This window comes from Indicator indicator, chromosome 2 (assembly GCF_027791375.1).
Source record: "Indicator indicator isolate 239-I01 chromosome 2, UM_Iind_1.1, whole genome shotgun sequence".
Classification (NCBI taxonomy): domain Eukaryota; kingdom Metazoa; phylum Chordata; class Aves; order Piciformes; family Indicatoridae; genus Indicator; species Indicator indicator.
Window position 1 is genome coordinate 35,159,354 of NC_072011.1, and position 11,783 is coordinate 35,171,136.

An 11,783-nucleotide genomic window follows, 5' to 3' on the forward strand; every position below is an offset into this window, starting at 1 on the left:
TGATTAGGGATTCTTTATATCCCTTACACATATATTGCTGAAAAAGGGAAAAAAAAATGTGGTTTAGGACTATATGGGGGAGAAACTATGGGGGTTTCTGTGCAGATTGGCAATCTCAATTAGAATGGCACAAACTTTGTTACTACCTTCAACATTTTTTTCCTTAAGTAGAAACTTAAAACACAGGGCCTTTTGTCAGTAAAACTTTCTAACAGAATCTAACAGTACACTATTAGTAATCTTGTGTTAAGATCTTTTTTTCCTCCTGTGGATCCTTCATTCTTAATTATTATAAACGGGTAAATTTAGCTTATACCAATGCTTCATAAGCTGAACCGCTGAACACTGTCAGTCCCCTGGTAATGGTTCTGTGGTAAAGTAAACACACAACTGCTACAGCCTTCCTCCTACTGCTGCTCAACAAAATTCTTTACGTGTCTCTTCTCATTCTACAAAAGTTAAGGTTGTCTTTTTCCTTTTATTTTATTAATTACTTTCAACTGAGATCACAGCTAAAATGCAATTCACAAAGTAGCGTTCTTGAGTTCAATGAGATTTGTTACTTAAAAAAATACACCAGGTCATATTTAAAAACTCTGGTTTAATAAGTATTTTTAAATAAAGTTTTAAAGCTGGCAACCGTAACATTAACCAGAATGCAAGAAATACTTGAAAACATCATAGAAGAGAAGACCTCATAGGAAATATTTCCTTTTTTTTAGTAGGTTATTTGATTAAAGGTATTTCTACCCAGTTCTAACACAACAGAACATATAAAAATGTTTTAAATTAACTAGGAAAGATAGGTGGTAGGCACTATCATCTTAAAGTTTGTGAGACAATTATCAGCACCATGCCCTGCAAGACCCAAGGAAGGAATTTTGCACATCTAATGATTCACACTGTTAAGAAGAAACAAAATACTTCTCTCATCTACCTTTTTCTGTCAGTCACATTTTGGTGGACTTGCCTATTCCAGAAAAAAAGTTTATGCTACACATCTAACTATGCTACACATCTAACTTTTAGACATCATGCATTTGGAAGGTAAACCCTGGCCAGTTTCATTCAGTTCTATACGGCACAAGTAATTCTAAGCCCTTTCAAAAGCAACAGCATTCTGAAAGCTTCTCAATTCTCAAAGCTTCCTAAGGTCAGTTAGTATAGTTCAGCACTATTGACTGAGGTATCACTTACCACTACAGACTTGCTATCCTGCATTATCTTACACTAGGAAGAAAATAGAAAATTATCATGATTAATCATATTTTGTGCTGATGAACCAAAGACTGGCTGTAACATTTCTTCACCTATACAGACTTAAAATTTTAAAGGTATTTAGCAAAGGTTGAAAGAATGAAAGCTTAAGTTTACATGGTAACAGAGTTAACGACATTCAAGACTCCATAAAATTATTTGAAACAAATTAACCTCTAAAAGCTAGTAATTCAAACCTTCAAGCCTTCCCCTGCCCCATCCCCTGACATATCTCTCTCTCTATTGCTGTTCATCTTTATCTCAGTATAACTTTCAAATAGATTTGTTTAGGCCTTTTGGGAACAGAAGTTGGAGACAATCCTCAATGGCATTCAAATCAAAGTGACTCATACAATGAATTGTTAATCCTGACCTGAAGTCTTTTCATGGTAACTCAAAAAAAAATTAAAAAATAAGGTCAGACTTCCAACATTACTGATTACTACCTTCTCAATTGTTTTTTTTTTTTAACCAGTTTATACTAGCAACTGCCTGCCAAGTTCAGTTGGATTTCCTTCAGTTTTATATCACCCTGCATTTAAGCAAAAAGCACTACTGAAAAACTGAGTAACTCACACCTTAATTATTCATTGGACTTTCAGAGAATTATAGTATCAACACCACCACATATGCTGATATGTAATCAAAGATATATTAAGATGTACATGGATTAGTTTACCCCAAAAAAAATTAAAAACCAATGTAATCAGAAGTTCTTGGGAAGACTAATAATCAAGATTTTGCCTCACAATGTTGCTCACATTGGTTTCCACAATATTCATCCCTTTTTCTCTTCCCCAACATACAACAAAATATTTATCTTTCAAAAATAAATAACCCTTCAGAACAGCCTTACTGGGTGTGCTTTTATCATACAGTAGAGAAGCATGCTCCACTTATAAGTAAGTATTACCTCAGAGTAAACATCTCACACAAATACACTGACTGTATTTCGCTTCTGCTTTGTTTTGTTACAATCATGGAGGCCCGTTTGTTGACTCCTCCCCAAAGATTATACTGCAATGGAGGCCAGTCTTTTGCACTCACTATTCCAAACTTGCCACTAGCCTTCCTCATTTCTTATATCCAAAAAATCAAAAGTAGGCAAGAATGCTACAGTGAGCAAATCTATCTTATGCACAACTCACTCATATTACATTACATTACTGGTTTAATTTATATTTAAAAAAAAGTTCAGGTTTCAAATAAAAAAGATGATCTTCGAAGGTCTCTTCCAACCCCTAAAATCCTATGATCCTATGACTTTCTGTCTTTACAGAAATATTTACCTTAGAGTTTGTACAAATGCAATGTTGCAACCAAAATAAGGAAAACTACTGTTACTTTGCTTTGCATCAATATTTCAACCTAATGTACACTTTATCCAGGGGATATTTTTGTGCTGTACTTTTTGGCACAATCACCTCTTTGAAAGCTTCAAAGTGATATTACATATAGCTATCTTCTGTCTCTCAACAGACAGCCTTCCCTAATCTTCTCCTATACACAAACTAAGCAGGATCTACTCTGACACAGGATAATCACTAGTTGGTTCTCTGCTTACACTTATGCAAAGTTTATGTCAGCAGACTCAAATTCTGGCAGCAACCTGTAAAACTCAGCAATGTGACAGTCAGCAAAGACAAATATTGAAATTCAACTGTAACCAGAATGAAGAAAGCCAAACAATACTGAAACAAGTGGTATGCCTGTTGCCAGTTACACTGCAGATATAGAACACTGCATATGAATTGTCCCAAGTCTTAAAAACATGGCTTGCCCAACTTCTCTACCAGGGGCTTACTTTCCTATGATAGGAGTTTTAACATTAAAACAGTAAGCCCTCATACTGTCTGCCCTCATTTTCTGATCCAGGTGCAGCAGACCTGCAGAGCACAAGGGACCAGACAGCATCCTTGAGCATATGTGGGAAGGAGAGCATACTCCAGAACACCACATGGGGAAAGACTGACAAACAGATTGATGGTACAGCTGTCGTTTTGAATCAACAGTGAATGAGTAAGCTCTGAAGGCTGCGTTAAAAGACCCATGTACAAAAGGTTAGGGGACTGTCATCCTGTATAATAAGGAGGTGAGCAAAGGACAGAACTGTAACTGCTAAAGACAGCAGCAAAACTAGTATGAACTTCGCTACCAGGTAATTATAATCTGCAGAAGCACCACCACCAGAGATTAATACAGCAAAGGGCAGAGTCCGAAGAGAAAAACGTGTATAAGCAACTCAGCCAAGTAACTGTCAGAGCTTAAAGGAAGAGCAAACAAATAAATATCTAGGAGACAGAAAACACTACTCATCAGAAAAACAAACAAAAAGACCTGCAACAACAAAAAACCCAACAACAACAAAACAAAAAAAAAACCCAACAACACACCAACCAGTGAATTTCCTATTGAAGGTTGCATCCTTTACAGCTATGTCTCTAGGACAGTCTCTCTTTAGTATATGATTCTATAGTACAAAGTACAATTGCATTTTAGATACTATGCATAATAGAAAAGGATAGAACAAAAGGAATAAGGTAGGATTATTACTCAGGATTATTACTACTTATATTTAGAAGACCATGCCATCCCTAGAAAATAGAGAAAGGACAAAGCTTAACCTTAGTAATAGTAATACACCCTTTAAGTTCAAAAGATATTTAACCATCTATTTAACCAATTTAAAGACATTAATGATATAAGACAGGGAAGCCCTTTATTGGTTAAGGCCAAAAGCACCACAGGTAGCTAGAATAATGTTTCATTTCCTTTCCAGAGGGAGTATTTGAAGTTTTATGCAATAGAGATCTGGTTTTTGCAAAACTTTTGGAGTACATGTAAGCACAGATAATCTTCATTCACATTTCACATACACACAGAGTATACATGTTAGCAGTACCAAGCCTTATCCAAAGCATTCTTTCGTGAACAAAGCTAACACAATTTATTTTTTCCACCCAGGCCTTTTCTACTTTGGTAGACAGAGTTTAGACACACTTCAAGGCAAACTATAAACCCAGCTTTGGCAATACCAGAGAATTACCCATGTCTCCTCACAAACAGCAGCTTTGGAGCCTTTCCAGCACAATTAGCCCTGGCAGCTGGGCACTGCCTTTTCTAACAGTTGCTTCTAATCAGCTGCACAGCCACAGCTGGTTATATAGGCTACACCATATTGCCATGGGGTAAAAGGAAGCCACAAAAGAGACCTCATAAAAGAGGAAGTGGATAGGCTAAGGAATATTAAGGAGTTGGAGAAAGAGATAGACACATGGAACCACACTGTGACCTCCCTGAGACAAAAAATGTCACCACAAAAACCTCACCATCAAGATGTAGGCAGGGTCCCAAAAATAAGTAGTGAATGGAAGTTCCCATCAGAGAAGGCAAGAGAACCCTCTCCTTGCCCACCATGCCTCCCCAGGTGTCCCTATGCAATGGGTATGAGGTTCTAGAAGTGGAGGAGCAGTCAATAGACTACGTGGGTATCAGTTCAACCACACTGGAGGGTTCACAATCAGGAAGAACTACCTCCCATAGTATTCTAACTGCAGAAGAGACTTGCATGAGAAGTGCCTTACCCCAACACCTCAGTAGAATGAGCTAAAACATGGCACATGAATGGATTGACCAGCCTGGATGGGCAAGCATCTTTTGAAGAAAATAAGGGGAAAAAACAGGCCTTTGGAAAGGGAGGGAGGTAACTCGAGATATGTTTAAGGATGTTGTTAGGTCATGTAGGAGAAAAATTAGGCAAGAGCCCAGTTAGAACTTAAACTGGCCACTTCTGTGAAAGACAATAAAAATCATGTTTATAAATATATTAATGGTAAAAAGAGGGGCAAGAAGAACCTCCACTCTTTATTGAACTTGGAGGGGAATATTGTAACTAAAGATGAGGAAAAGGCAGAGGTACTAAATACCTTCTTTGCCTCTATTTTCAACAGTAAGACAGGTGGGCTTCAGGATAACTGGCCTCCTAAACTGGTTGATGGAGTCAGGGAGCAATATAGTCCCCCTGTAATCCAGGAGGAAGCAGTTAGAGACTTGCTGAGCCATTTGGATCCTCAAGTCCATGGGATCAGATGGGATACATCCCAGGGTACTGAGAAAACTGGCAGATGAGCTGGCCAAGCCACTGCCCATCATTTACCACCAGTCCTGGCTCACTGGAGAGGTCCCAGATGACTGGACGCTGGCCAATGTGATGCCCATCCACAAGAAGGGCTGGATGGAGGAGCCAGGGAATTACAGGCTTGTCAGCCTGACCTCAGTGCCAGGAGCAGATTATGGAGCAGATCATCTTGAGGGCAATCACAGTGCACCTGCAGGATGGCCAAGGGATCAGGCCCAGCCAACAGGGATTTAGGAAAGGCAGGTCCTGCCTCACCAACCTGATCTCCCTTTATGACTAGGTGACCTGCCTGGTGGATGTGGGGAAGGCTGTGGATGTAGTTTACCTGGACTTCAGCAAAGCCTTTGACACCATCCCCCATAGCAAACTCCTGACAAAGCTGTCAGCCCATGGGTTGGAAAGGAGCACTCTGTGGCAGATTAGGAACTGGCTGGAGGGCCGAGCCCAGAGAGTGGTGGTGAATGGTGCCACTTCCAGATGGCAGCCAGTCACTGGTGGTGTCCCTCAGGGATCAGTGTTGGGCCCAATCCTGTTCAATATCTTTACTGATCATCTGGATGAGGAGATTGAGTCCACCATTAGTAAATTTGCAGATGACACCAAGATGAGGACAGGTGTTGATCTGTTAGAGGGTAGGAGGGCTTTGCAGTGGGACCTTGACAGGCTGGATATCTAGATGGGCGGAGTCCAACAGGATGGCATTTAACAGGTCCAAGTGTTGGGTCCTGCACTTCGGCCACAACAACCCCATGCAGAGCTACAGGCTGGGGTCAGAGTGGCTGGAGAGCAGCCAGGCAGAAAGGGACCTGGGGGTACTGGTTAACAGTAGGCTGAACATGAGCCAGCAGTGTGCTCAGGTGGCCAAGAAAGCCAGTGGCACCCTGACCAGCATCAGAAATAGTGTGGCCAGCAGGAGCAGGCAAGTCATCCTGCCCCTATACTCAGCACTGGTCAGGTTACACCTTGAGTACTGTGTCCAGTTCTGGGCCCCTCAATTTAAGAAGGACATTGAGATACTTGAACGTTCATGTCCAGAGAAGGGCAACGAGGCTGGTGAGAGGTCTGGAGCACAAGCCCTGTGAGGAGAGGCTGAGGGAGCTGGGGTTGTTTAGCCTGGAGACGAGGCTCAGTGGAGACCTTATTGCTCTCTACAACTACCTGAAGGGAGGCTGTAGCCAGGTGGAGGTTGGTCTCTTCTCCCAGGCACCCACTGACAGAAGGAGAGGACACAGTCTCAAGCTGTACCAGGGGAGGTTTAGGCTGGATGTTAGGAAGAAATTCTTCACAGAAAGAGTGATTGGTCATTGGAATGGGCTGCCCAAGGAGGTGGAGTCACCGTCCCTGGAGGTGTTAAAAAAAGATTGGATGTGGCACTTGGAGCCATGGTTTAGTTGCCAGGTAGTGTTAGGTATTAGGTTGGACTTGACCTCTGAGGTCTTTTCCAACCTTGTTGATTCCATGATTCTGTGATCCTCCGTCTGCCTTCCTTCTATGAAGCCTCTTACTGTTCTTTCTTCCATAACTTTTCAGATATTTAAGCCTGTTTAGCCTGAATCTTAACAAGGCTCTCACCACTGCAACTGGTCTTTCCCAACCTGGTTGATTCTGTGATCCACCAGATCTAGCCATACGTTCATCTTTGTCAATGAAAGCAGCCTCAGCTCATGACCTTCTACCATACTGTAAAGCCCTGAAAGGCAAGTACAACTGACCGCTCCTGACTTACAGGGAGACAGATTGTTATTGTCCCACGCTCACCAGCAAGTCACCCTCCATCTGTACCTTGTTTTTCAGATGGGAAAAACTTCCATCAGAGCACTTAGAGCACTTTGCATATCAAGGCCTCAGTTTCACTGTCCTTGCACTGCTACTACTTAAGGAATGATAAGGTATGTAAGAGAGCTTCCCAAATATATCTCCCAGTGCTGCTGAAGAGCAATCTCTACTAGAGAAGATGAAGACATGAAAACTTAACATTTGAGATTAGGTTTATTATCATTAGGCTACACATCATGAGTATGCAACAGAAGCTCATATATACGTGACTTCAGTTTGTAAGATATCTGACAGTACCATCTTGGAGACTGTGTAAACAAAATGTATGGTAGACAATGGGAAAAAAACCCACTTATATACATATGCATATATGCATTCCTATTAATTAATATGCATGGTTATGGCCAACTTCACACTTTGCTTCATACTGTATCTTCATGTGTACCAGAATCGATTAGCTGTGATACCAGCAGTTCTATTAAGTTTAATTTCTTAGCATTTTCTAAAAGTGATTCCTGGTGGCTTGTATAAATAAAAGCAGCATGTTACAGGAACAACAGATTTATAACTTTAATAAGACTATCCTCCTTTCCGCTTTAAATCTAGAGCACACAACAGGATCAGCAAGCTGGTATCAAATCCAAAGCCAAACATGTTTTTGAGCCAAACTTTATTTCTCTGAAGAGCTTCATGTTTATTTTCAGGACATTAAATTATAAATAAGGAAAATCAACTCTTTTTCCAACTCAAGCAATTGCATACAGTCATAGTATATGCAATAACAGTTAATGCAGCTTTTCTGTTTCATTAACTTCATAACCCTTTAGAATTACCTACCTTTTCCTCTTTAGAATCCAGATAAACAGTCACTAAGGACAACTCCACAACTTCCATTAATTTCAGATGAAATAAAAAAATTCTCCAAAAACAAACTGTCAGGACCATACAAAAATCATCAGAGAAACCTACAAACTCCTAAGTTTATTAAACTAGCATTACTTCAGCAAATTAGACACTTCAACAAATAAACTGCAATTCATTCTGTTCTGACAGTTTCCTCAAAGGATATCTGAAATGATAGAGACAACAATCACAAACATGCCTGGAAGAAAGTAGGCAGATGGCAAGCACAGTTCTTCATGAGCAACATCCTTCCTGAAACAAGCTATATAAAAGAAGGGGAGAAAATTACTTTACCAATCATTCATGTTCTAAGGTAGAACAGCAGTAGTATCTAAACAATTATTTACAAAGGAACAATAACCACCTTTTTGTCCTATCCCACAAATACCAAGAACATCAGTTTTAGGACTTAATGATGTCATATGGTGAGTTCATGAAGAAGTCTCTTGAGCTGTCCTGTTTAAGATGTCCAATTTACTATGTAATAATGTATCTGATGACCTATACAGACAGAAGAAAAAGAGATTCTCCAGTTTAGTTAGTTATCATGCTTCTTCCATTGGACACCTGAACCTATACACTATGATATTACTATGCAAAGCAGAACAGTCTTAACAGGGAAAAAAAAAAAAAAAACAAAACACAAATAGCTGCATACACATGAAGTATCTTTTGTTCCCTGAATAGCCTACCAGTTAGGCCACCCTCCAAGACATCTGTGCCAAATGCAAACTTGCTCCCAGTTCTCTGATGAGTGTCTCCTGAACAGATTAAAACCACATTCTTTTCGGTAAGTGATGTGAGCCAGGAATGCTGCAACTCCTGAAACATTTTGTTGAATTGCTTCATTTGGAAAAGAGTACACTTGCAATTAACTACTAAACAAGAAAATGCAGAGTTAGAACTCTGATTTTCATGGTACCGTTTCTGATCCAAGTAAATAAAAACTACTGTGGAAGGATGCTTACCTAAGTGCTTTAGAGAGAGCTCATTTATCTAGGCAATGCACAGCCACTTGCACAAGGTAAATAACAGATGTTATTTTCCCTTCTTCTCAACTACTATTGCATATGTTGACTTTGCCTATAAAGAGCCTTACAGATTTGCACGGCACGCTGCTCTCTTTGAGAAGGGGAAAGTGCAACAGCAACGTGGACAGAGAGGCCCCGCAGCTCGCTTTACATCTTTTGACAAATGCGCTCATCTTCTAGCAAGACTCAAGACAGCGATATGAGATCGCGCTTACCGAAACAGAGTACCGCAGTCTAATGGAATAAATATAAAACACCAGTGCAACACCCCAACTCAAATGCGAACACCAGTGCAGCACCCCAACTCAACTACGGCGCGAAGCTCCGCACGCCTCCCCCATCCCGCAGGTGCGTTACACTGGCCAAGCAGGAACAACGGAAACAGTGGCACTCCCTGTTTAGGACTCGCAGCGTCAGGGAGGGAAGGACACCAGGACTTGTAGCCCTGATAGGCAGGAGCGTACCACCGGCCACTAGGAAGACCAGACCGGACAGGACCGGACCCGACCCACCCAACAAAACACTTTGGCTTCAACACCCACAACAGCGACGCCCCAGCCAGGGCAGCGGCTTCTGCGCCCGCATCACGCACGCGCCTACACCCGACAGCCGCAGCGAGCGCACGCGTGCGCGATCCCTTTTCGTCCCCCCCGCGCACAGGCGGAAGTTGAGAACGCGCGCAGCGGCTCCTTTGTGGACCCGCGTTTCCTCGCCGCCGAGCGGAATCCCTTCCGACCACTGCCCTACTTGTCCCCCCACCCCCTCTCCACGCCCAACGGTGCCGGTTGAGAGCGCTGCGGCAGCAGACGGGCCCCGAGGACGGATGGCGGGGGGACGGACGGGGGTGGGCGCGGTGCTGGGCGCGGCGCTGCTGGCGAGGCTGGGCCTGGTGCTGTACGGCCTGCACCAGGATGGGGCCATGCGGGTACGTTACACCGACGTCGATTACCGGGTCTTCACCGACGCGGCGCGGCTGGTGACCGAGGGGCAGTCCCCCTACGGACGAGCCACCTACCGCTACACCCCGCTCGTGGCCTGGCTCCTGACTCCCAACGTCTACCTCGCTGAGGTCTTCGGGAAACTGCTCTTCGTGGCGGGGGACTTGGCGGCTGCTGTCGTCGCCTACCAGACCTTGCGGCACCGTGGTGCCGCCGCTGGTCAGGCTTGCGGGTGCTGCGCCGCCGCCTGGCTCCTTAACCCTCTACCCATGGCAGTCTCCAGCCGGGGCAATGCAGAGGCTGTAGTCGCGCTGCTGGTGCTCGCCACCCTGTACTTTGTGGAGAGGGGGAACATAGGGAAAGCCGCAGTCTGCTATGGGCTGTCGGTGCACATGAAAATATACCCATTGACCTACGCGCTGCCCATAGTTCTCCATCTGCAGAGCAAACGCTGCAGCGGGCAAGGGGTAGTGGATCTGGGGAGTGATAAAAAAGCAAAATTTACATTCATAGCATATCTCTGGCAGCTTTTTGTCAAGATGCTGAGCCGCAATGTGCTGCTTTTTGGAACAGTTGCTGGATCTGTGCTGGCTGCCTTAACTGTTGCGTTTTATAACCTCTATGGCTGGGAGTTTTTGGAGCACGCCTACCTCTACCACCTGACCAGGAGGGATATCCGTCATAACTTCTCTCCCTATTTCTACATGTTGTACCTAACTGCAGAGAGCAAATGGAGTTTTGCTTTTGGGCTTGCAGCTTTCCTACCCCAGCTGCTTATGCTCCTGGTTGTGTCCTTAGCATTTTACAGAGATCTTCCTTTCTGTTGTTTCCTACACACTGCTATTTTTGTGAGTTTTAACAAAGTATGCACATCCCAGTACTTTGTCTGGTATCTCTGCCTTTTGCCCCTCATAATACCTAGTGTTAAGATGTCCTGGCAGCGTAGTACGCTGCTTGTCTTCCTGTGGTTTGTTGGGCAAGGCCTGTGGCTTGCATCTGCCTACTTTCTGGAGTTCAAAGGATATAACACTTTTTTACTTATATGGTTAGCAGGCTTGCTTTTCCTTTTTATTAATAGTGTCATAATGGTTCAAATTATTTCACATTATCAAAAAGAAGCACGAATTGCAAAAGAACTTAAACAACGGTAATAAACAACCCAAAATCCAGAAACTGCCCTACTGTCCTTGGATAAGAATTTTCATACCACCAGCATTGTTTCTAGTGTAAATGCATGTACCTTGTACGATAGCATGAATGTATGTAAATTACACTGTTTCGGACCTGTGAGGGCACTGATTGACCTTAATTGCCCTGCATATTCCCAGTGTGTGTAGCTGTACCTGTCTCCCATGTAGTCCCTGAAACTGGCTTGTAACCTCTCTAGCACTGTTGCCAGCTGAGTCTCCTGCTGCTCCTGACTGGACTGATCCATCCTAGGATAATGAGGGAACTGGCAGATGAGCTTGCCAAGCCATTCTCCATCATTTTTCAGCAGTCCTGGCACTCTGGAGAGGTCCCAGATGACTGGAAGGTGGCCCATCTACAAGAAGGGCTGGATGGAGGAGCCAGGGTATTATAGCATTGTCAGCATGACCTCAGTGCCAGGAGCAGATTATGGAGCAGATCATCTTGAAGGCAACCACAGTGCACCTGCAGGATGGCCAAGGGATCAGGCCCATCCAGCATGGATTTAGGAAGGGCAGGTCCTGCCTGACCAACCTGATCTCCTTTTATGAC

General features: G+C 43.2%; 1 protein-coding gene across 1 annotated transcript; it reads left to right on the forward strand.

The window, feature by feature from the left end:
• Nucleotides 1-9,928: 9,928 nt before the first annotated feature.
• PIGM (phosphatidylinositol glycan anchor biosynthesis class M) lies at nt 9,929-11,194 on the forward strand. Its single transcript, XM_054399215.1, has one exon. The coding sequence runs from the start codon at nt 9,929-9,931 to the stop codon at nt 11,192-11,194; it is 1,266 nt and encodes a 421-aa protein (XP_054255190.1).
• Nucleotides 11,195-11,783: the final 589 nt, after the last annotated feature.